The sequence below is a fragment of the Rhopalosiphum padi genome, chromosome 4 (assembly GCF_020882245.1).
Source record: "Rhopalosiphum padi isolate XX-2018 chromosome 4, ASM2088224v1, whole genome shotgun sequence".
Lineage (NCBI taxonomy): Eukaryota > Metazoa > Arthropoda > Insecta > Hemiptera > Aphididae > Rhopalosiphum > Rhopalosiphum padi.
This window is the reverse complement of record NC_083600.1, coordinates 46,980,274-47,007,263: the sequence shown is the minus strand read 5'-3', so window position 1 is coordinate 47,007,263 and position 26,990 is coordinate 46,980,274. Positions and strand designations below refer to the sequence as shown.

At 23.5% G+C, this 26,990-nt stretch overlaps 1 protein-coding gene across 1 annotated transcript; it reads left to right on the top strand.

Moving 5' to 3' along the window:
- Positions 1–3,898: 3,898 nt before the first annotated feature.
- LOC132931045 (uncharacterized) lies at positions 3,899–26,077 on the top strand. The gene is made up of 3 exons (XM_060997241.1): positions 3,899–4,057; positions 24,645–24,695; positions 25,763–26,077. The coding sequence occupies exons 1-3, from the start codon at positions 3,937–3,939 to the stop codon at positions 25,894–25,896; spliced, it is 306 nt and encodes a 101-aa protein (XP_060853224.1). The 5' UTR covers positions 3,899–3,936; the 3' UTR covers positions 25,897–26,077.
- Positions 26,078–26,990: the final 913 nt, after the last annotated feature.

The following is a 26,990-nucleotide window of genomic DNA, read 5'->3' as shown; positions in this document are numbered from 1 at the left end:
TATTAGTTACTAAATTTAAAAATACAACCATTTACACATATTATTATGTAAAAAGTACATAATATACAGCAGTATATGTCCCATATAGAAAAATTACAACTATTAAATACCATCGCAGTTAGTGGAGTACATTTTTGACGAAAATATTTTATTTGAACATAATATAATTGTATACTATTGATTTTAAAATAATATTATTTTATTTTGATATTAAAAAATAAGTTTATTTTTTTTTTAGAAATTGAAATATAACGATTTTAAGAGTATGAATAAATTAGCTTCATTACGCAATCAACGTGATAACCCAGTTTGCAATATTTATTTGCTAAATATAACTATGTAATATTATTTACACCTATATTAAAAATTTAGCTATCCTATACTCACCAGATGTATATCACTTGACATGTGTCATCGTGTATTTTAACGGGTTCATTCATATCAAGACAGTTAACATTTGTATGGAAAAGAGCATATTACATGTTTTATTAAAATATATTTCCAGAAAGTTTACATTGAACAAATCATTAATAGATGAAAGAATTATTGTTGCTTTAAGGATTAAATTAAATTTAGTTAAACTAAATTAGAATCGTAGTGTCATTGACGATACAGAAAAAAGAGCATTCAAGTCCCATATAAATAAGGTCATTTATATAAACAATACAGTCCCAATAATGTACCTAGCAGAACACATTAATATAAGCTATCCAAGTTTACTTAGTGTTGCATTTACACAAACCTGACGATTTAGAATAATTCATTGTTCATTTGTAATATGGAAAAATGAAATTTTTAAATCAGTTAGGTACTTTTAAATTAACAAAAGAAAATTCTATTTCAAAAAAATACGGCATAATATTATGGTAATATTCTATAGTTTTGGTCACTATTATGCTCGGCTATCCAAAACTTAATAACAAAAAAAGTACACCACTCATTGTAATTGCATTTAGTATTAATTTTATATTTATGTTATTATTCAATATGTTCAATATCCACTGCTAATTATATCCAAGTTAATTTTAACTCCATGGTGATCTAAATCAATTATAGACTTGTCTGAATAAAGTTTAGAAATGTTGTAGGTATTTAAATTATAATGGGCCTAAAAATAATTAAAAGGACCTAAATAATAAATCTGATAATAATACAATGAAACCTCTAAATACTGGACACCCTAAGTCGCTGAAATATCGTCCTTTATTTGAAAGGTATTTAGAGGAATAAATAAGGAAAAAAAAAAGTGAAATTATAATTAAATTGATTTATACTAATGTCATATACATAGGTACATAATAAATTTAATTATTTTTTATGTATTTAAAAAAATTCAAAGGTAAAAAGATAAAAAAAATTAATAATATAAAAATTAAAACATATATTAAAAATATAGATTTCTTTAGAATCTATAATTTTTAAACATACTCCACGGATAAGGGTTCGTGATAATATAAGTGTCCAAGGTCCGCCAATTGGTGACCCATAGCTACTTTAGATTGTTTCGTATTTTGACAGGAAGTCATTTTGTATGTTAATGCATTTTATAATTCCGCAAATTTACGATATTAAAATCAAAAGTTAGTGTCAAGCATTTAAAGGTGTTCGTTATTTAGAGGAGGTTTCACTGTATTTATAATTATAGTTTGTTGAGGTTATTGATACAGTGATATTACGTGTTATTAATATTAAAATTCTATCAGTGCACAATACAAGTATTATTTTGACTATAATTATATTAAAGATTTATAAGCCAAACATGTCTTATTATTGATAAAAACCTTAAACATAAAGCTCTAACTAGTTACAAAAAATCAATCGATAAAAAATGGAAAATTTTTTTTTAGATAACCAACATCGTAACAATTTTCTCCCAACCACCTAAAACTATATTAAACGGATTTTTTTTCCCAAACTCAGTATTATATTTCTTTTATGTATGAACATTGTAAATTTTTTGATGGGTAGAATAATTATGGTCGAAGCTCTGACACTTCCATATTTATAAAAATTCAGATTTGTTAGTACTTCTTTAGCATGGGATATCTCCAATAAAATTTTTTTACTTAGATAATAAAAAAAGTATATTTTTTTATACATTGAAATATGACGTTATTAAGAGTATAATTAATACATTTGAGTCATTGCACACTAAACGTGTTAACCCAGTTTGCAGTATTTTATTACTAAATATAACCATGTGATTGTTTACACATGTGTTAAAAAATGTGAGTCAGGTACCAAACCGCTTGACTAACGAGTTTCTTGCTGATATCTCAAAATTATACAACAGAAATTCGTCAACGAAATATCCAATAATTACTTCTCCCTAAACCAACAAAACTTAACCACTCGTCATCCTTAGTGACTCAAGACAGATGACGATCCAATACACCGCAATTCGGCTTGGCTGCGAAATCATAGACAAAACATAAACAAGACTTTTAACTTTTAATACGGAAAAAGATATATAACGTGTTTTATAAAACTTATTTCCAAAGAGATTGCATTCAACGAATATTTAATAGGTGACAGAATTGTGTTGCTTAATGCATTTAAATAATATTGAGTTAATCTGAATTAGAACCCGAGTGTCATCGGTGATACGGAATATAGAGCAGTTAAGATCTAAACAAAGAAGGTCATTTATGTATATAATAAACAATAAAAGTACTAAGACTGTACCTATCAGAACGCTAAAATATTAGCTTTTACAGTTTCTTAGTGTTTCATTTACACGAAAAAATAAGATATTAAGATATTAATCGTGGATCGTAGAGGAAAATAGTATTGATGAAAGACGTAGAACGCGACAATAACCAAGACGGAATATTCAAAATTTTGAAAATCCTAGGATTGGGGAAGGTTTTTTGACGACGATTTACAGTCGATATCTCGAATTTTATATTTTAGATTTATTCTAATTCTTACTGTAAAAATCTTTCTGTTGTCCAATTCTACAAGTAAAGGGCGTATTGTATTAAGCTTTAAATGGCTTCAGACGAGTAGTGTCTCAAATACTGAATTATTATGTCCTTTTTTTTTTCGAATTACAAGAATTGAGTACCTTAATTTTTCTATGGTTACACTTAGTTAATTTAATAGATTAAAAAAAAACTAATCTGATAGACAAACTGTGTTATAGGTATAGTCAGTTTATTATATAAAAATATTTTATTTCCTCCTCAATACCTTTTTTGGGTCTGAAAGTGTTAATATGAAATATTCATGTAGACAAGAACTTAAATAATACCTTTTTTATACATTTTATACATATTTTATTCTTGTATAAAATATTGATTTTGAATTTATTTGCATGCAATTTAATGTGTAAAACATCATAAAACAGTTGGGGGACACAATTCGTGTACCACACTTTATCATTGGAACAAAAATAGTGTACGAAAAATTTTGTTGGGACAAAACTCATTAACTTCACTTTCCCCGGTATGCCTTCATTGGGTGAATTCTCCCTTCTGTTAGTCAAATCTCATCAAATTTATTTATTGTATAACATGTGAATACATACTATAAATATATTAAATTTTGTTCACATAAAAAATATACATATGAATTTACTAGCAAAACGAAATAGTATGATTTAAAAATTATATTAAGAATACCATATTGTAATAATTATACAAACAATCGATTGTTGTAACTTTTGTAACGACACAACAACGATAAATTCGTCGAAACTAGGTTAATATAACATTTACGCAATATAATATCAACAATTAATAAGAAATAAAGAATAGTTGTTGGCGTAATAGCATATTTGTTGTTAAATATTTGTAAATTGTTTATTTATTTTGTATTGCGTGGTGGGTTATGAAGGAATCAGTTATAAAATAACTTGAGAATTATTTTTATTATCAATTCATTTTTTAAAGTGTTCACATAATTTATATTCGTTGTGCGTACCAAATAATTGAAATGCATTTTACTAAGCATTTTTTTATAACTATTACAGTTGTGGTTCTCGCAATTTTGGTTATTCCAACAACTGCTTTTCGAGAATCATATCGCTTTAAATTAATTCGCATGGATCTTATTGGTATGTTCATATTTATCGATATTTAATAATAATAATTATATATGTACATAACTTATATAAATTCTTGTAATTTTAGAAATGAATAGAGCTATTATAGATTATTTTGTACCGGATGATGCTGGTATGCTAAAATGTCTTTGTGTATAATAATTTTTTTTTTTTTGCTTATAATTAAGTTTTTTTCTATTATTGTATTATATACAAATTATGTTTGACACATCAAAATGTTATTGAATCTGACTTAAGTCAAACAAGTTTATTCATATTAATCGGATAGATAGTTGAATTATTTCTAGTCTTATGTGAAAAAATGTATATTATTATCATCTGTACTACACATTTTATTACTTTTTTCAGCTGCTTGTAAATGTAATATATTTTAACTTATTATTAGTATACATATGGTAACTTAAAAGTTAAAATAGTCTTAATATTAAGTATTAAAACGTTAATAATATTTATTATATTGTGTATCCTTCAATGATGGTCAAGACTTCTGACGGATATCTTAAATGAAACGTTCACAAAATCATAGTTCTCGGATTTATCGTGTTGTTCGTTGACGTTATTTTCTATTTTGAAGTTAACTTGTCGAATTCATAAAATGGACAATTTTTTTTTAAATTTTTATAGATTAATAATATATGTTGAATAAAGTGTGCAATTTATTGATTACTGTCCGTATTAATTTTTTAACACATTTATTGTTTATACCGAAAAAATCAAATATTTCTAAAAAAATATAATTTAAATTAAGTGTATTTTAGTATATACTAGTTAAATGCATAACCTAAAAACAGACAAAATAATGTATGGTATATTAGATTCAGAAAGGAGAGAGAGAAGTATTGATTTTACAACGATGTGTTTTCTGTTTTTACTAATGTGTTTCTTTAAAAAATAAAAAGTTGAAAATGTGATTGATGTTCAATTGTAAGGTTAGTTTCTGATAGGAAATTGAATCTAGATAATTAATGAATCAAAAGTAAGCTCAGCACTTTATATTTATTATCGTAATTATCGTTAAAACAAGATTAGTGAATTTATTATTTTTGAAACGTTTTATTAATCAATTTTCCATGATACTCGAGTATAGTTTTTTTTATAAATATTGAATTGAAATATTTTTAAAATTTAACAGATATACTAGTATATATTGCTGGATTAGGTAGTAAGTAATTTTAATGTATGATGTAGTAATATTTAGTTTATTTAAATCTTTTTTTGAAGGAAATTTAACATAGTTGAAATTATTTTATACATTTATATATATATATTTATATGTATATATAGATTTAGCAAATGCTAAGGGAAAATGATCAATTTTTACGGAGTTTATAAATGTAGTTAAAGCATGCGTCTTTTCGTCATGGTGGTTCGTTCTTATAATTTCATTTCCACATAGTGAATTTCCATGATTTTGTGAAATTAATTTAGTTTCATTGACGATCGTTTACGATTAATCAGTTAGGGGACACGCATACGGGTAGCGTATGAAACGAAATCATTGCAGTCCATTCTCAGATCAGTCCGATTAAATATGATCAACACATTTTTTTGTTTTTACAATTGGTATACAAATTGTTTACAACAAGCAAAATAGGTGGGATTTAGATAAAAAAAAAGGCCTGGTTGTCTTAATTGAAGAAACTATTTAATAATAGTACTTCATTATATGGGTGAGAGTGTTAAGTCGATTAGTAACTCACAACACCAGCTACGCTTTAGACGTCGGGTAAGGTCACTTGGGATCGTTCGGGAAGAATTGATCATTACTTGATGGATAAATTCGCATATATCTCGTACCAATCTCTATAAAGCAGTTCAGTTTCGTTATTAATGACTATAGGGTTAGGATTTATATGCTCTAAAAAACTATTAAATATCCCCTAAAATATATGCTGAGATGTTGTAAAAATTACTTAAATATTCTCCAAAAAAAGTTGTTATATGCATTTATAAAAAAAATTATGTAAAAACGTTTATTCAAAAATTTAGTGGTTAAAAAATTTGTAAAGGGCTAAATATTTAAATTATAAGTAAAATAATAAAATAGTATTTGAAAATAATGACCCACCATCGATTTCGGTATATTTTCGCTAATTTCCGAAATGCTATGACATGAAAGTAGGCGTTGCGCTCACTCTTGCATCGAAAAACACCAACCCGACTTTAAGGTAATTATTTGAAATGTCCGATCACACGACTCAAATGAATATTTACATATATAATTGGACAAAAAAAAGTATTGAAGGGGCACACATATTTCCAGAGTTGAAAATAATAATTTTTATCTGTATTTTTTTAGACACTATAGGTATGTATTGTCTGTGATTTTTTCTCTTTTTTTAATTAAGTTTTATTTATTCAACAAGTTAAATAGGATTTTTGTAATTCTGTAATGGTTTAAAGATTGTAAGTTTTAAAATTTATCGATGAAGTAGATTACCGAATTTGAGAAAATATAAATCGACAAAAATTTTTAAAAATAACGTTATACATATTTTAGAGTTTTCTGTTTTTAATCGTAACTTTACTATTTAAGCTAATAAATATTAAATTCATCAACTGTGACAAATAACGAACAAGTAGTCTTTAAACCGTTTCAGATTTCATGACACTTTTTAATTAAATATTAATATAATGTGTGTAATTTTTCATAGTTAATTAAAATAATGTTTTTAACCATAAACTATTTTCGATTTTTAATTTATATAAAGCCACATCATAATCTACATTACTTAGAGAGTTTAAAATTGTTGACATTTACTACAACATTATTCTTTGACTATTGGTAACAAACATGTATGATAGTCATTAGAAGTGAATAGAACTATTCAATGTCCGAAAATCGGTTTGAAATTAAGGCGTTTAGTTTGAGTTTAAAAGACGAATCTAGTTTAAATTATAAAAATCGAATTTATATCGAATAGAAAAATAGAGTGAAAATTTATAATTAATCCATTCCAGCATAGTTCAAATTCCATACAAATTTCTAACGCAAAAAATAATAAACAAAAGAAATGTTTTCTATAGTTTTTTCTATTGCCTTTTCATTTTTAATCAATACGCTGTTATTTTATGCTTGTTTATTAATTTTAAATTCAACGTATTTGCATTATTGCTATTTTACAAGAATGTGTGTTTGGTTGTAAGATATAAATTTGGGAGTATTTTTATAGCAGATTGGATTTAGTTTGTACCTCCTAAAAAACTGAGTACAATATTCAAACGAGTGATTAATTTCTGAATTAAAAATTATAAACTTGTTTTAGTCTTAATTTTTTATTTCTGCATTTAAACTAAGAACTTTAAAAAAACTTTTAATTTCAGGATAACACAAAATATAATTTATTTTTTAGAATTAGATGAAAAATTCTGTTTATAACTACAAGTTTTACAAGATATATAATATAAAAATCAACCAAATAATTTATTTTTATGAGCTTTTGACATTCAAAAATATTTAAAATATTTGATTCGAGAATATAAAAATTTTTTTCGACATAATATGATAAAAATGTGCCGTTTGAGTTCAAATAAATATTTGCATATATTATTGGACAAAAAAAGTATTGAAGGGGCACACATATTTCAAGAGTTGAAAATAATAATTTTTATCTGTATTTTTTTAGACACTATAAGTATGTATTGTCTGTGATTTTTTCTCTTTTTTTAATTAAGTTTTATTTATTCAACAAGTTAAATAGGATTTTTGTAATTCTGTAATGGTTTAAAGATTGTAAGTTTTAAGATTTATCGATGAAGTAGATTACCGAATTTGAGAAAATATAAATCGACAAAAATTTTTAAAAATAAAATGTTATACATATTTTAGAGTTTTCTGTTTTTAATCGTAACTTTACTATTTAAGCTAATAAATATTAAATTCATCAACTGTGACAAATAACGAACAAGTAGTCTTTAAACCGTTTCAGATTTCATGACACTTTTTAATTAAATATTAATATAATGTGTGTAATTTTTCATAGTTAATTAAAATAATGTTTTTAACCATAAACTATTTTCGATTTTTAATTTATATAAAGCCACATCATAATCTACATTACTTAGAGAGTTTAAAATTGTTGACATTTACTACAACATTATTCTTTGACTATTGGTAACAAACATGTATGATAGTCATTAGAAGTGAATAGAACTATTCAATGTCCGAAAATCGGTTTGAAATTAAGGCGTTTAGTTTGAGTTTAAAAGACGAATCTAGTTTAAATTATAAAAATCGAATTTATATCGAATAGAAAAATAGAGTGAAAATTTATAATTAATCCATTCCAGCATAGTTCAAATTCCATACAAATTTCTAACGCAAAAAATAATAAACAAAAGAAATGTTTTCTATAGTTTTTTCTATTGCCTTTTCATTTTTAATCAATACGCTGTTATTTTATGCTTGTTTATTAATTTTAAATTCAACGTATTTGCATTATTGCTATTTTACAAGAATGTGTGTTTGGTTGTAAGATATAAATTTGGGAGTATTTTTATAGCAGATTGGATTTAGTTTGTACCTCCTAAAAAACTGAGTACAATATTCAAACGAGTGATTAATTTCTGAATTAAAAATTATAAACTTGTTTTAGTCTTAATTTTTTATTTCTGCATTTAAACTAAGAACTTTAAAAAAACTTTTAATTTCAGGATAACACAAAATATAATTTATTTTTTAGAATTAGATGAAAAATTCTGTTTATAACTACAAGTTTTACAAGATATATAATATAAAAATCAACCAAATAATTTATTTTTATGAGCTTTTGACATTCAAAAATATTTAAAATATTTGATTCGAGAATATAAAATTTTTTTTCGACATAATATGATAAAAATGTGCCGTTTGAGTTCAAATAAATATTTGCATATATTATTGGACAAAAAAAGTATTGAAGGGGCACACATATTTCAAGAGTTGAAAATAATAATTTTTATCTGTATTTTTTTAGACACTATAGGTATGTATTGTCTGTGATTTTTTCTCTTTTTTTAATTAAGTTTTATTTATTCAACAAGTTAAATAGGATTTTTGTAATTCTGTAATGGTTTAAAGATTGTAAGTTTTAAGATTTATCGATGAAGTAGATTACCGAATTTGAGAAAATATAAATCGACAAAAATTTTTAAAAATAAAATGTTATACATATTTTAGAGTTTTCTGTTTTTAATCGTAACTTTACTATTTAAGCTAATAAATATTAAATTCATCAACTGTGACAAATAACGAACAAGTAGTCTTTAAACCGTTTCAGATTTCATGACACTTTTTAATTAAATATTAATATAATGTGTGTAATTTTTCATAGTTAATTAAAATAATGTTTTTAACCATAAACTATTTTCGATTTTTAATTTATATAAAGCCACATCATAATCTACATTACTTAGAGAGTTTAAAATTGTTGACATTTACTACAACATTATTCTTTGACTATTGGTAACAAACATGTATGATAGTCATTAGAAGTGAATAGAACTATTCAATGTCCGAAAATCGGTTTGAAATTAAGGCGTTTAGTTTGAGTTTAAAAGACGAATCTAGTTTAAATTATAAAAATCGAATTTATATCGAATAGAAAAATAGAGTGAAAATTTATAATTAATCCATTCCAGCATAGTTCAAATTCCATACAAATTTCTAACGCAAAAAATAATAAACAAAAGAAATGTTTTCTATAGTTTTTTCTATTGCCTTTTCATTTTTAATCAATACGCTGTTATTTTATGCTTGTTTATTAATTTTAAATTCAACGTATTTGCATTATTGCTATTTTACAAGAATGTGTGTTTGGTTGTAAGATATAAATTTGGGAGTATTTTTATAGCAGATTGGATTTAGTTTGTACCTCCTAAAAAACTGAGTACAATATTCAAACGAGTGATTAATTTCTGAATTAAAAATTATAAACTTGTTTTAGTCTTAATTTTTTATTTCTGCATTTAAACTAAGAACTTTAAAAAAACTTTTAATTTCAGGATAACACAAAATATAATTTATTTTTTAGAATTAGATGAAAAATTCTGTTTATAACTACAAGTTTTACAAGATATATAATATAAAAATCAACCAAATAATTTATTTTTATGAGCTTTTGACATTCAAAAATATTTAAAATATTTGATTCGAGAATATAAAATTTTTTTCGACATAATATGATAAAAATGTGCCGTTTGAGTTCAAATAAATATTTACATATATTATTGGACAAAAAAAGTATTGAAGGGGCACACATATTTCAAGAGTTGAAAATAATAATTTTTATCTGTATTTTTTTAGACACTATAAGTATGTATTGTCTGTGATTTTTTCTCTTTTTTTAATTAAGTTTTATTTATTCAACAAGTTAAATAGGATTTTTGTAATTCTGTAACGGTTAAAAGATTGTAAGTTTTAAAATTTATCGATGAAGTAGATTACCGAATTTGAGAAAATATAAATCGACAAAAATTTTTAAAAATAAAATGTTATACATATTTTAGAGTTTTCTGTTTTTAATCGTAACTTTACTATTTAAGCTAATAAATATTAAATTCATCAACTGTGACAAATAACGAACAAGTAGTCTTTAAACCGTTTCAGATTTCATGACACTTTTTAATTAAATATTAATATAATGTGTGTAATTTTTCATAGTTAATTAAAATAATGTTTTTAACCATAAACTATTTTCGATTTTTAATTTATATAAAGCCACATCATAATCTACATTACTTAGAGAGTTTAAAATTGTTGACATTTACTACAACATTATTCTTTGACTATTGGTAACAAACATGTATGATAGTCATTAGAAGTGAATAGAACTATTCAATGTCCGAAAATCGGTTTGAAATTAAGGCGTTTAGTTTGAGTTTAAAAGACGAATCTAGTTTAAATTATAAAAATCGAATTTATATCGAATAGAAAAATAGAGTGAAAATTTATAATTAATCCATTCCAGCATAGTTCAAATTCCATACAAATTTCTAACGCAAAAAATAATAAACAAAAGAAATGTTTTCTATAGTTTTTTCTATTGCCTTTTCATTTTTAATCAATACGCTGTTATTTTATGCTTGTTTATTAATTTTAAATTCAACGTATTTGCATTATTGCTATTTTACAAGAATGTGTGTTTGGTTGTAAGATATAAATTTGGGAGTATTTTTATAGCAGATTGGATTTAGTTTGTACCTCCTAAAAAACTGAGTACAATATTCAAACGAGTGATTAATTTCTGAATTAAAAATTATAAACTTGTTTTAGTCTTAATTTTTTATTTCTGCATTTAAACTAAGAACTTTAAAAAAACTTTTAATTTCAGGATAACACAAAATATAATTTATTTTTTAGAATTAGATGAAAAATTCTGTTTATAACTACAAGTTTTACAAGATATATAATATAAAAATCAACCAAATAATTTATTTTTATGAGCTTTTGACATTCAAAAATATTTAAAATATTTGATTCGAGAATATAAAATTTTTTTCGACATAATATGATAAAAATGTGCCGTTTGAGTTCAAATAAATATTTACATATATTATTGGACAAAAAAAGTATTGAAGGGGCACACATATTTCAAGAGTTGAAAATAATAATTTTTATCTGTATTTTTTTAGACACTATAAGTATGTATTGTCTGTGATTTTTTCTCTTTTTTTAATTAAGTTTTATTTATTCAACAAGTTAAATAGGATTTTTGTAATTCTGTAACGGTTAAAAGATTGTAAGTTTTAAAATTTATCGATGAAGTAGATTACCGAATTTGAGAAAATATAAATCGACAAAAATTTTTAAAAATAAAATGTTATACATATTTTAGAGTTTTCTGTTTTTAATCGTAACTTTACTATTTAAGCTAATAAATATTAAATTCATCAACTGTGACAAATAACGAACAAGTAGTCTTTAAACCGTTTCAGATTTCATGACACTTTTTAATTAAATATTAATATAATGTGTGTAATTTTTCATAGTTAATTAAAATAATGTTTTTAACCATAAACTATTTTCGATTTTTAATTTATATAAAGCCACATCATAATCTACATTACTTAGAGAGTTTAAAATTGTTGACATTTACTACAACATTATTCTTTGACTATTGGTAACAAACATGTATGATAGTCATTAGAAGTGAATAGAACTATTCAATGTCCGAAAATCGGTTTGAAATTAAGGCGTTTAGTTTGAGTTTAAAAGACGAATCTAGTTTAAATTATAAAAATCGAATTTATATCGAATAGAAAAATAGAGTGAAAATTTATAATTAATCCATTCCAGCATAGTTCAAATTCCATACAAATTTCTAACGCAAAAAATAATAAACAAAAGAAATGTTTTCTATAGTTTTTTCTATTGCCTTTTCATTTTTAATCAATACGCTGTTATTTTATGCTTGTTTATTAATTTTAAATTCAACGTATTTGCATTATTGCTATTTTACAAGAATGTGTGTTTGGTTGTAAGATATAAATTTGGGAGTATTTTTATAGCAGATTGGATTTAGTTTGTACCTCCTAAAAAACTGAATACAAGATTCAAACGAGTGATTAATTTATGAATTAAAAAAGATCAACATTATTTAGTGACAATATTTTTTTCTAGGCATTTAAACTTGGAACTCTTAAAAACTTGTATTTTCGGTGATAACACAAAATACAATGTTGTAATTAGAATTAGATGAGAAATTCTGTTTATACCTACAAGTTTATATAAAATAAAAATCAACTGAATAACATAAATAATTTTTATGAGCTTTTGAAATTCAAAAATATTCAAAATAATTAATTCGAGAAATATTTGACATGATATGTTAAAATGTTCTGATATAGTTCGGTTTGGGTCTATATTTTTGATGTCGACACACTTTTTATAGTTGTATACTCTTATAACGGTATAACGTTAATTTATTTTCACTATTAGTAATAATTATTTTAAAAGTTATACATGACTCTTTAATTTTATAGATGCTGCATTTAGTGAGTATTTGTTTTTCATATACATTTTATATCGACGTGTCTAATTAGTTTAAATTTATTTAATATAATCATTCATAAAAAAATACTGGTGTAATAGAATGTTTCTATTAATAAGAAATTATATATTTTTTTTTATAGGTGATGAAGAAAGGCCAAGTAAATTTTTAAAATTTTTATACTTTGATTTATTGATTTTAATTATAAATTGAGAGTATTAAGTGCTACTGTTGTGATGTATATCTTGCATTCGTAACTGAAATTGAAATAGAAATTTTAAATAAAGTTATTGTCATTTGACCTCGATACGTGACGGTTAAAAATCTTGAGAATATCTAGTACATAAATTCAGATGAAGGAAAAGGATTACCGATTAACGCAGCAAAAAATAGTTTTATATTCCATCTCATATTTATATATTGTATTATTGTTTAGTAAATATTTTTATCACTTCTCGTCTACATTTATATCTTTGATTGGGATTGGTGTATTATAATTTATAGTGTCAATTAGATTCTGTACATAGACAGTCCATATTGGCAATATAATATACAGGATGATTCTTTTATAAAATAATACTCATTATTTCAAAAAGTATTAATGTTTTTGAAAATATTTTTTTACATAGTTTCAAGTTGTTAAAAGACAACGTTTTTATTAAAAATTTATATTTTTAAATATTTTTTATCCTTATAATTTTTTAAGTTTTTTACTTTTTTGAATGACAACATAATGTTTTAATTTCATATTCCAAAGAAGAAGAATTTTCTGAATATTTTGATACATAAAATTTGAATTTAGGGTGAGTAGTTTATGAGTTATACTTATTTAAAGTTTAGACAATCGGAGTAGTGGATAAACATTTTGCGGGGTAACCCCGTACCACAACACTCCACACAAATAATCATTAAATAAGTATAACTCATAAACTACTCACACTAAATTTAAATTTTGTGTATCAAAATACTCAGAAAATTTTTCTGCTTTGGAATATGAAATTTAAACACTATGTTGTCATTCAAAAAAGTAAAAAACTTAAAAAATTATAAGGGTAAAAATATTTAAAAATATAATTTTTTAATAAAAACGTATTTTTTTTTAACAATTTGAAACTATATAAAAAAATATTTTCAAAACATGAATACTTTTTGAAATAATGAGTTTTTATGATAAAAGAAGCACCCTGTATATATATATATATATATACGTGTCACTTTGTAGTGGCGTGTTTCCATAAGTCTTAGTATTTGACATACCGTAGATAAAGTTGTTACAAAATCCGAATTTTTTGTGTCACCCGTTTATTGCATCTTATGTATTTAATTCATCAATAAAATAATATATTTTTAATACTATCTCTGCTAGATGGCATGTTTCTATTCGATATTATATATTATAACTATAATGTATATTATGATAAGTTATATTTTTATTATGTTATTATGGTATTGATAATAAAATATTTTAATTTTTTTTAATAGATTTATCACGTAAGTTAAATTTCAATAATATTGTTTAATAAGGTTTATTTCAATAAATTATATTAACCATAAAAATGAATTAATCATACCTACATTATGTTTTTATTTTATTTAGCTGAATTATTTGGTGCGTAATTTCTTTGTTATAAATCATTGCATTGCGCATTATATAAATAATATATTATATAAATATTTTTATTTGATACGTTTCTCGTTAGAAATTTTATAAATAATAATCACTTATCAAAAACAGTAAACTACATAAATTTAAAAAACAGATATGCTGGTCTTGAGCCATTTTTATATTTTAAAGTTCAAAATAGTAATTTCACTATTTCGAATTGCTTAAATCATTTTAATATATCCATAAACTTTTTTTTTTTTAGTGGTATTTGGTATGTATTTTTTTAACGTTCAGAATTTAGTTCTTCATTTTGAACACTATTGTAAATTTAGTTTTATATAATATTACAATTTTATTAATACTTTGATATTAACTTTATACTTAATTTTTTTAGATGAGATTGGTAAATATTTATTTTTTGTTTTTCCATTTTTTTTTCTCTTGATGAATATCATTACGTGATTTTTACAATGAAGATATATTTATAAGAATTAAAACATAGAAAAGCTTTTAAATTATAATTATAATAACAGATGTTTACTTAAAATAAAAGGCACAAAATTATTAATTATTAATTAATACATTTTAATTTAAATTTTTAAAAATGATATCATTGATTTAATAAAAATAAATAAGAATCTATCTAAAAGTCTCAATATTCTAGAATCTAGATAAATCTATCCATTATGTCAACAAAACTGGTTATCAGTGGCTCAACATAATCTACCTCCAACAGGATTATTTATGTATAAGTTATGGGTCACATGACTGGGCAGGACTACATTGTCTGTAGAATATAATATTATATTTGTACACATTAAAAATTATCTTAAATATTATTGTCCTCAGATAGGCGATGTAAGTATTATTTCTTTATTTTGTATATAATAAAGATATTTCACTTGAACAAGGCCTAAAAATTTAGAATATAAGTGAATCGTTTTGAAAAATGTGTGTTTTATATTTTATTTTTCGGTACAGAAAAATTCTTCTAACTGCAACATTCTGGGATTTTTTTTTTTATAAAATTGCTGAAGTTTATTACATTGATTTTAGCTGAAATAATTTGGGATGAAATTTAACCTTACAACGACGAAGACATTGGGATATTTACGTAACGCTAGTTCTCGAAAAAAATGATAAATGATCTTAGAAAACAATAAATCACCGGATCTAAATAAATCTGTTTGGTTCTAAAGTACAATGCTAATTCAAATAAGTTATATATATATATTAAAATGTGTTTAAGTCAGCAAAGAGTTATATAATATATTTTTTTAGTTAATAATGTAATATTTAGTAATTTTTCTGGTTCAATATTGTTAATTTATTAAATACTGTATATGTAATACTAGACATTTATTTAAATAGGGTGCTATGAAAGTGTTACAGACTAAATACGAAAGTACATATTCCCTGTTGTAGTACTACGATAACTATACGGTAATCTGAGAATCGCATGAATTTCTATAATGAATTGGAAAATGGTAGACACAAATATGGAGTAGAGTTTATGGCCAGTAACGCAATACTACCACATTGGAAACTGATACATAATAGAACTGTAGTAAAATGAATTGCATCCAGTAGGAATATGGTACTTACTTATAATAAAAGATCAAAATCATGAATTTCTTAGTTGGACAATACCCTTTTGAACTTTTTTAATATATTAAGAGTAAAAAAAAATTATTAAAACCATATACACAATTAAAATTCGGTAGATAATATATTTATAAAACATCTTGTCTTATCTATTATGTACATTTTAAGTTTATTGTTTTTTTCATTTATTACATCATCGCTAACAATTATATTACGTTATTTTTGTAGATAACCTAAGTATGTACATGTGTATTTTTTTAATTGATATTTAACTCAGCTATTATATTATTGTAATCTAATTATAATTTTTTGGTTCTAATAACCACAGTGTCAATTCCTTTAGGTATTATCTACATAGTAAAATATATTAGAAATACCTTATATTCATTATGTAAATAACGAAATCCTTTTAAAGAGTTCAATATAAAATTATTAATTATTGAAATACCAGATCTTATTTCTCTAGAAATATACATTTAAAAAGTTCTAACCAAGCAAAAAATAATAATTTAACAAGCAAATGACTCCACCGTAGAACTTATTGATTCTTAACTGACATTTTTTTTTTTAATTTAAAAAAAAATATTATTGTGTGAAGTTTGATCAGATTTGCTATATAAAATTACAGAATATTTTGAAACGATAATAAATCATAATTTTTAATACATTTCAAAAGTTATTGGTTATTATAACTAATTAATATATTGATTATTATTAAATTTTTTTAGATCTGGTTAGTGGTACGTAAATTTAATATTATTAGTATTATTCTATTTTTTTTTTATAAAATTTCAAATGTACATTAACAAAATGGGTGTGCTTAAAAAAAAAAATTGTGAATTTGATTTTTTTTTAAATCCAGTTTTTTTTTTTGTATAGGCTAAACGAAGAAACCAATTTATAAAATTTTAAATTAACTATTAGGTAGTCTTGTTGAAATTATTATCATTGTGATCTCGATATCGATTTGTTTTGAATTGCTCTTCTCGGACGCTATAGGCACGTGCATATTTGTTTATCTTCACGATATTTAAAAAGTCGTATATTTTGTATAATATTCATATTCTTTTTGCTCTCACTGATTGTAATTTTTAAAGTTCGCATGTTGTGAACCATACAACACCATCAATCTTGATCATCATATCAGATGGTAATAATATGCATTTTAAAATGATGTCTGCTAAGTAGTAGACCAACATTTTACAAGTTATCATGTACTACTTCACTCTACTCATCGAATACACGTCCAGTAATCAATTTCGATTTATCGAAATACCCTGAAAAATTTTCTGCTTCAGAATATAATATTAAAATATTATATCGTTATATAAAAAATATAACTTAAATATGTTATTTTCACAAAAAATGATGTACCTAAACAAAAAAAAAAAAAAGGTTTATAAAGTTTAATACATTTTAAATAATGATTGTTTTTTAATTAAATAATTATTCAGTACAAAATATATATTTTTTACATATTAAAAATTAACCAAAAATTATTGTCTGCAGATGTCCGAGGTACGTGTTATTTTTATTTTATTTTATTTATTAATTAGAATTAATCGTGTACTTTTAAAAAATGATATGAATTTGCAGTAATTTGTTTACCTTTAGATAATTTGTTCTGTCCTATTTTATTTACTACATGCAGTTATCTAGCCAGTAAAGTTTGTAGTTAAAATTAATGAAACAACAATGGATAAATGAGAATATTTACACAACGTCAATTTTTAACAACGCTAATTTTTTTTGTCATTCAACATGAAATCATTTGATCTAAAAAGGAGTATTCGATTTTAAACTACAATATTAATATCGGGAAGTTATAAACTTCATAACTTTTTTTTTATATTTATGATCGAACTGATTTCTGAATAGCAGTATAAAAAAATTAAAACGGACTTTTGATACGTTTTTAAATTTTTGACTGATATAATAATATTTTTCAACAGAAATATTTAAAATCATAATTACTTAAAACAATATATAACAGTTTATTTGTATGTTAATATTTTAAAGGATTTTTTTTATTGAAAATATTATCATTTATAGGAAATTCTATTATAAATATTTAGTAAAACGTATGGTTATTCGTTATTAAACTACAAAAAAATAAGAAAATCGTTTTTTGTCTTTCCATAACCGTTTTCTATAATGTACCGACAAGCGACTTTACCGACCCAATTTTCAAATAGAAACTAGTCACAAACTTATAAATATAACATTTTTTATATAATATAATAAAAAGTGATTTTAGACACAAAAAAAACAATATAGTAAATAAAAAACTTTCACATCGTTCCTATGTCAATATATTCATCGCTCGGATTGCTATACAAGAATATTGTCTCCACTCAGTTTGAAGTGAATGTAGCTCTACTAAGAAATAACTAAATATTTAAAAATTTGAACTTAACTATTAGGTAGTCTTGTTGAAATTATTATCATTGTAATCTCGATATCGATTTGTTTCGAATTGGGCTTCTCGGACGCTATAGGTACGTGCGTATTTGTTTATCTTCACGATATTTAAAAAGTCATATATTTTGTATAATATTCATATTCTTTTTGCTCTCACTGATTGTAATTTTTTAAGTTTGCATTTTGTGCACCCTACAACACCATTAATCTTGATCATCTTATCAGATGGTAATAATATGCATTTTAAAATGATGTCTGCTAAGTAGTAGACCAACAATTTACAGGTTATCATGTACTACTTCACTCTACTCATCGAATTCACGTCCAGTAATCAATTTCGATTTATCGAAATACCCTGAAAAATATTCTGCTTCAGAATATAATATTAAAATATTACATTGTTATTTAAAAAATATAACTTAAATATGTTACTTTCACAAAAAATTATATACCTAAACAAAACAAAAAAAGTTTTATAAAGTTTAATACAATTTAAATTATAATTGTTTTTTAATAAAATAATTATTGAGTACAAAGTATATATTTTTTACATATTAAAAATTAACCAAAAATTATTGTCTGCAGATTTCAATGGTACGTGTTATTTTAATTTAATTTAATTTATTAATTAGAATTACAAAAAAACAATATAATAAATAAAAAACTTACACATCGTTCCTATATCAATATATTCATCGCTCGGATTGCTATACAAGAATATTGACTCCACCCAGTTTGAAGTGAATGTAGCTCTACTAAGAAATAACTGAATATTTGAAAATTTTAGATAATTCATAAATCTTAATTATTCTTAATAGTTATTTTATTATTGATAACTCATTTGCAATTGTAATTACTTTTTATTAGGCAATATTATTAAAGGTACGTAAATATTATTAGTATTTTCTTAATAAATTTAATTTGTATGTATAATTTTGTTGTAGAAATTGTTTATTACATAGTTTCTAGTGAATAAAACAACATATTTTGTAACGGAACAGTCGTCCTACGATATAAAACGGTCTAAGTAATCGATATATGTTGCGCCGTCTGCCGAGTTCGGTTCGCCGGTCAAGTAGCCGCTTGCTTAAGCTACGCGCTGCCGGTGATCAACTCCATGCCTTTCAATTGTGTCCCTTTCTTAAAGCCCACATTTGTAAATTGGATCGGACAAATTCATCCGGACACACCCGAGAATTATCGCCCTCATCGGCTCACTTGCATAAGCCCGGCCGACGCGATAGCGACGCTACTTTCGCCTAATTTTAAAAAATAAATAAAAACTAGACGTACGCCTTTTTAATTACCGATACAGTCGGTCCATTCGGACGTATCTGTTTAAATTTCTTAATAAGTTTTATTTTTTTAAATACTTTGTATTACAGTGAAACCTCTCAATAGTGAACCCTTCTTCATAGTGGACACTTTTAAATTCCCCGCAAAACTGTATGTTTATATTAGAAAATTTAACCTTTTAATAGTGGACACTCCTAATAGTAGACGTGGACACTACAAATTGGTACTAAAATTAAAAATGACCTCCCATCAATTAACACAATATTACATGTACATATCGAAAATGTTTAAGTAATAAAAATACTATATTTTTATTTTATACCTTTTTTTTTATATATAATCTTATCTTAATGGTTTTCCTATTTGAAAAATGACAATTGGTTCGGTTATGTGTTAGGTAAGAAGATGAGATCACATTTTTAATGGTAGTCAATTTGCAAATTCATTATGAAGAGCAGATAAAATGTACACAAAAAGAGATTACTGATTTTTTTAATTGTGCATAATCATAAAATATTTTTATACTCACCTTTTTACTACATAAATATTGTATATTATAAAATAAATAATAAATTAATATTTCAATATAAACCAATTGTCCGCTTTATATAGGTTTCACTGTATTAAACATGAAGTGGATAAATAAAAATATTTACGCAATATCAATTTTCGACAAAGCTGATTTTTTTTGTTATCCAATATGCAATTATTTAAAATAAATAGAACTGTTATATTTTAAACTACAATATTAAAATCAGCAGGTTATAAAATTCATAACAATTTTTTTAATTTATGCTAGAATTTGTGTCTTAATAACTGTATGAAAAAATTAAATGGAACCTTTTATACATTTTCAAATTATTGAATATTAAAATAATTCTTTGTGTAACAGTTGATAGATACAAAAAATAGTATAATCAATAAAGAACGTACACATTGTTGTAACATCAATAAATTCATCTCTCATAGTAAAATTTAAACATATTATTGTCTCCACTCAGTCTGCAGTGAATGTATCTCTACTAAGGAATAACTGAATATTTTGAAATTTAGCTAATTCATAAATCCTTATACATATCATTCATTATTATTAACAATATTTAAATTATATTTTTTTAGCAAAAATGAGTTGTAAGTAAATATTATTAGTATTTTATAATTTTTTTCGTATGTACAATATTGTTTTAGAAAATATTTTTTTACATAATTTCCAGAGAATAAAACAACATATTATTAATAAGTTTTATTTCAACTGTCTTTTGATACTTTAAAATCGATTTTCAGACGAGTAAATTATAAATTATATCATATTATGATTTCGTTTATCTTATTAATTAAATTTAAAAATTATATAATATGCAGTAATAAAAAAGATTAAACCTATTTTCATATACATATTTTATTATGATACGAAGAAAATAAAACCTAAAATATGCGATAAAAAATTTGAAATTTGAAATATTTTTATCGAAAAATAAATAAGTATCGAATACTATTTCTCCTACCTATATCCCAATAAAATATGCAAACGCATTAAGTTTTGAGCTCCGGTACATTATGTATTTCAAATTAAAGTTTGCAGAGTAATAGAACAATATTTTACAATGTATCCTGTACCATTTCACTCTACTCAACAAATACTCGCTCGATTATCTATTTTGATGCATCGAAATACTCCAAATAGTGTATCTCTCCAAAATATAAGATTAAATATGACTGCTGTAATTCCAAAAATTTAATTTTTAGATCATGTATTTCAAAAGAAAATTATGTAAAAAAATATTTTAAAAAACTATAATACATTTTATAAAATGTTTATTTTTCAATAAAATAACAACTCTGTATAAAGTATATATTTTGTACATATTAAAAATTAACTTAAAAATTATTGCCTGCAGTTGCCCCAGGTATGTGTTATTATATTTTTTTTTTTCGTATAAATTTATGATATTTTGCAAGACATATGGCCTACAATGTTTTATTTGATATGAGAAAATATTATGTGGTTTTTATTTCATTGATTGAAATAGTAAAAATGCTTCTTTCTCAATATTCTGATAAATACATTACGGTACACCGAATCATCGGTTTACTCTTTTATCATTCAGCACTGATACCGATAAAATATTATGTAGCTATAATTTATAAATTAAACTGTACCGATTAATTAAAACTAATAAATCGCTAAATTTTAAAAATTATCTCATACTAAATATTTTTAAATTACGATAATTTATAAAACACCTTAATTCATTCTATATATTTAATATAAATTTATTATTAAAATGTATAATAACTTTTTTTCAGGACTACCTGCAGCCAGTAATAATTTTCAAATCAATATTTATTATTTAATTAGTTCACCAAATCACTGTTTACACCTAAATACCGTTATTTTTTAATTATGATCTTAATTAGAACTGTTTGGTTCTAAATTATAATATTAAAATGGTTAAATAAATCAGAGATTACCAAAAATTATTTTTATATATTCATTATGTAATATATTTTAATATTTATTTGACGGTTCAATATTTTGAATTGCTGCATTACCAAATTTGCATGCTTCTCTGGAAACATACAAATATATGCTGTTTAAAAATGTTCTCACTGATTGAAAAAAAATTATTAAAAACCAAATATTTCTACCGTAGAACTTCTTAATTACTAATTAATATTTGTGTATTCTGTATTTAATTTAAAAGAAGATATTATAAAGTTTGAAGTTTAAGTAACTTTCCTACGGAATTACTGAATATTATGAAATTTTTATAGTTCATGAATTGTATTAATATTGATGACCTCGATTTTTATACATTATTATTAATACAATAGTAATAATTTACCTTATAATAGAAAAATCATAAATATTTTGTAACAATTATATATTACTTTTTATATATTATTACAGAAATACAACGTGCGTATTTAGTTATATTTTTTAACAAATAATTTAAAAAATAGATTGCAACTTTGATCTTAAACTAGAACATAATTATATTTAAATTGTCTATATTATTAAATATATAATATATAATATGTTATAAATATATTAATATATACATATTATATTAACACAATGTATTAATTAGTATGTTATTGATTTTATTCCTAGAGTTTACAAGTAAGTGTAATATCTATTTATAAACTTAAAACATATATGGATATTTCTAGCTAAATTTATGAAATATGTGTGATATAACTTTTATAATGATTATGAATCTTTACAATTAGTATTATACAGAACATTTTAAAAGTGTGTGTGTGTGTACATTTCGTTTATTTTCTATACTTGATTTATGTTAGAATCACACACATATTATAATATCACATTAAAATGACAGTTTATAATTTTTCTTTTCTAGTTGGAGTAGTATGGGGTACGTACGTTTTTAATTTAAGTGTGTATAAAATATATATTTTATAAGTTATAACTATTAAAGTGCGTTTTGTACTTTGATATATCTAAAAAATAATATGCATTTGAATTTTGAATTTATTTCATCTATTTAAAACGTATGTAAAATATAAAATAAATTCTATTAAATAGCAGAATATTTTGATTTGTATAAATAAATCATCTCACAAACACTCATGTTTAAATTGTAATTGTTTAATTATAAAATATATTTACTTGAGTGAGTCACAATGATGGTATAGCGTTAAATATCAAATCAATGACATACAAAAATCTTTTGTGATCTTTGGCGATCTGTCAGCCTATTACTAAGTATATTGTTTTTAATATTACTATTCGTAAATTTATTATACTATGAGTTTTATGGTAGGTTGGTTAAATTTTTATTCGCAATTATATCATCATTTGTTGTGTTATGTATACATGTATTTATTATACTCATATTTATTATATGATATTGTACATTAATATTATTGTTATTAACGTACGTGTCAATCAGTTGGAAAAAATATTATCAAGATAATTATTCAAATTATTTCTGAGAAACTTCGTATTCTATTCACAATCAAGCCCCGGATATAAAGATTTCACATTTTATAATTTTTCAACTGCAAAAGTGTTTTTAAAATAATGATTGTCAATATTTACTTATAGAGATAGATTGCATCTATTTTTTTTAAATTAATTTTAATAAGCCTATAAAATAACTTTTTTGCGATATTGAATTACATGTTTTAGATTTTTGACTGTAGGAATCATTTTTAATGATATTTATAGGAATACATTGAAAAATGCTAATCTCAATAAGAGTTATAATATTTGGAAAACTATGCTATGTATAGGAATCCTTATATGTATTGTCATTGACTGCAGGTAAATACATAGGCAAGATTTATATGGAAGTTTAGGTTTTTTATTTCGTAAAGATCATGTAAATAATATGGATTAAAATGTATGATTGATCAATTAAGTATGCGTATTACGGTGTAATTGTTTAAATTTATAATAATAAAGTCTAAAAATGCAATCAACTATATAGTTTTGAATAGTGGTATTGGTATAATTGTAAAATATGTGATTATGTTGTTATTTTTATATGGACAAACTTCAATTATATCACCTCCTTTTTATATCTAGATATTTATTTGTTGCTATTATCCCGTATATCAATTTTCCAGATATTTGTTTAGTTGTATACTTATATACAATATTTATACCATTAAATACTTAGATAATTATCATAACTTTTTTTATTTTTAACAGCTATGGCAGAGGATTACAAAGCTAATATCAATTCTATAAAAAATGAACCATGTATGTATAATTGTGTAGCATTATAAACTGTTACAACCAAAATATTACCTATGGCTAAATGTAGTATAGTGGATAACCGGTGCCCACAGGTTAATATGGGCATCCGCTTAATATGTGCAAAATGGTCTGGTCCCAATAAAAATGTATATTAACAAAGTTAAAAATATGGACACTCGATTCAGTTTATATAGGCAATTTTTATTTTATCATAGTGTTAGAATATACACATATGTATTTAAAAACGACTAATTTTATCGGGTTTCGTCATACCTATCTATGAGATTGTGTTTATCGAAAGTAATAAAAAGCATTACCATTTAAACCGTAAAACCCTTTTCTGTATATTGTAGAAAAACGGCACAAATAAGTTTTTCGTAGTTTCTATTGTTGAAAACAATGTTACAACGTTACTACATACACCGCCAGTTTCGACACAAAAAGGCGAATAGTTTTGATGTAAGGTACATCTACCTTGCGGTAAAATTGTGAACTTCGGATGAAAAATCTTAGGTAAACAAAAATACTATCTTGTAGTACTTTTTGTCCGGAATATTTTAAAAATAAGTATAGATTTTTAAGTATAATATTTATTGAAATATATCATAAACTAATTTTGAGCCCAAAATAACCCCCGATCAACTTTTAGAGGTAGTTTCACTTGAATATTTTATTAAATATTTTTTTAAAACAATTGCGGTTTTTATGAGCAACCCCTAATGTGGGAAAACAGAGTTGGTCCCAACGTGCCCACATTAAGCGGAATCCACTGTACATATTGTGATGATATGATTTATTGCAACATTATAACTGGGTTCTGTTATAATTTGTATTTATATTTTTCAAGTAATAATCAAATATATACAAATAATTTGAATCAGTATTGGCCACGGAATAATGTAGTGATTGACTTTACCTGTGATCCCAGAATTATTGCTCGGACGAAGTATTGAATACAATAATACAAAGTTTGAGATAAAGCCTTACGTTCATATTATTTGTATATAAACGATTCTTAAGATATTATTTTGGTAAATTTTCAACTAATCTATTTCAAATAAATTTTTTAGTATTACAATCCATAGAAGGCCTAGTGAACAGATATTGTATTTTTTACAATTCAAAAAATGGTGTGATTCAAAAAAACTATTATAAAGCAAAATTTGAAGCGGTTGTTACGGCGATGTTTCCTGTACCGCAATGATGTGATGATGACTATTTCGGGTGTCAATGAAACTTTCTTTTCAAGAAAAAGTTTTATTTAATGAAATATGTAGTCCATATTTTACTTTTTTTTTTTAAATAATTAAATTAAATTTATGTTCTATTGAGTACCTTTATCCTTATTATCCAGTATAAGAACTTTAAATATTACATGTTTACAATCAAAGAAAAATACATTACCTAATTAAGAATCATTTTTGTAAATAAAATGCAATAAAAAAAAAAATATATTTTTGTATATTTAGATTTATGTTATATTTCTATTTTATATAATTAAATGGAATAGAATTTTTCAACAAAATCTATTTTTTCAAAATAAAATTTAGTTTTTTTGTCGTTATTTGTAAATAACTTAATAATACACATAAAAATATGTTTGTACTGATGAGTGTGTCATTCTGTATATTTAAGTTTAGATATGTATATTATGGACTTAAAACTAAGCAAGTAACTAAACCATACACAATCTAGTAAAAAAGGCATAGGATGCTAAATAGTTTTAAGGGAAAATAACAAAAAAAATTTTTGGAAAATTTAAAAAAAATATATATAGATTATATATAAAATATTAAAATATTTTTTTTGTTATAAAAACTTTACTTGTTTCATGTTATAAAAAGCATTCAATTCAAATTGTTCAATAAAAAAAAAAAAAAGATTCACTAAGTACAATCTTAGTATAGTTAAAAAGTAAAAATAAATTGATTGTCTGTAATTACACATTTGGGTATTATAATTATTTAATTACCTTAAAAATATATCATAAATCCGATTTTAGCGATTGATATATAGTAGATTATGACTAAAAATAAATTACAAAGATATAGCAGCCTACAATTAATGCAATACACATAACTCAGTTATACATTTTTATGTTCACCTACATTAAAATAATGAAAATATTAATAAAAATAATAAATTTACCATAAGAAACTAAAATATTGAGGAATTTTACTTTGAAAAGCATGGTTAATAATCTTTTTTTAGCATTTCCTTTGTATACATAACGGACATAAATACTTCATTGATCAGTTATTATAATATTGTTCGTGCACCGATACCAAAGTCCAGCCG

Coding starts and splice junctions, on each gene's coding strand:
- LOC132931045 (XM_060997241.1), top strand. CDS start 3,937: ATGCATTTTACTAAGCATTTTTTTATAACTATTACAGTTGTGGTTCTC. Junction 4,058..24,644: donor AATTCGCATGGATCTTATTG/GTATGTTCATAT, acceptor TATTTTTAACAG/CTATGGCAGAGGATTACAAA. Junction 24,696..25,762: donor TTCTATAAAAAATGAACCAT/GTATGTATAATT, acceptor TAAATTTTTTAG/TATTACAATCCATAGAAGGC.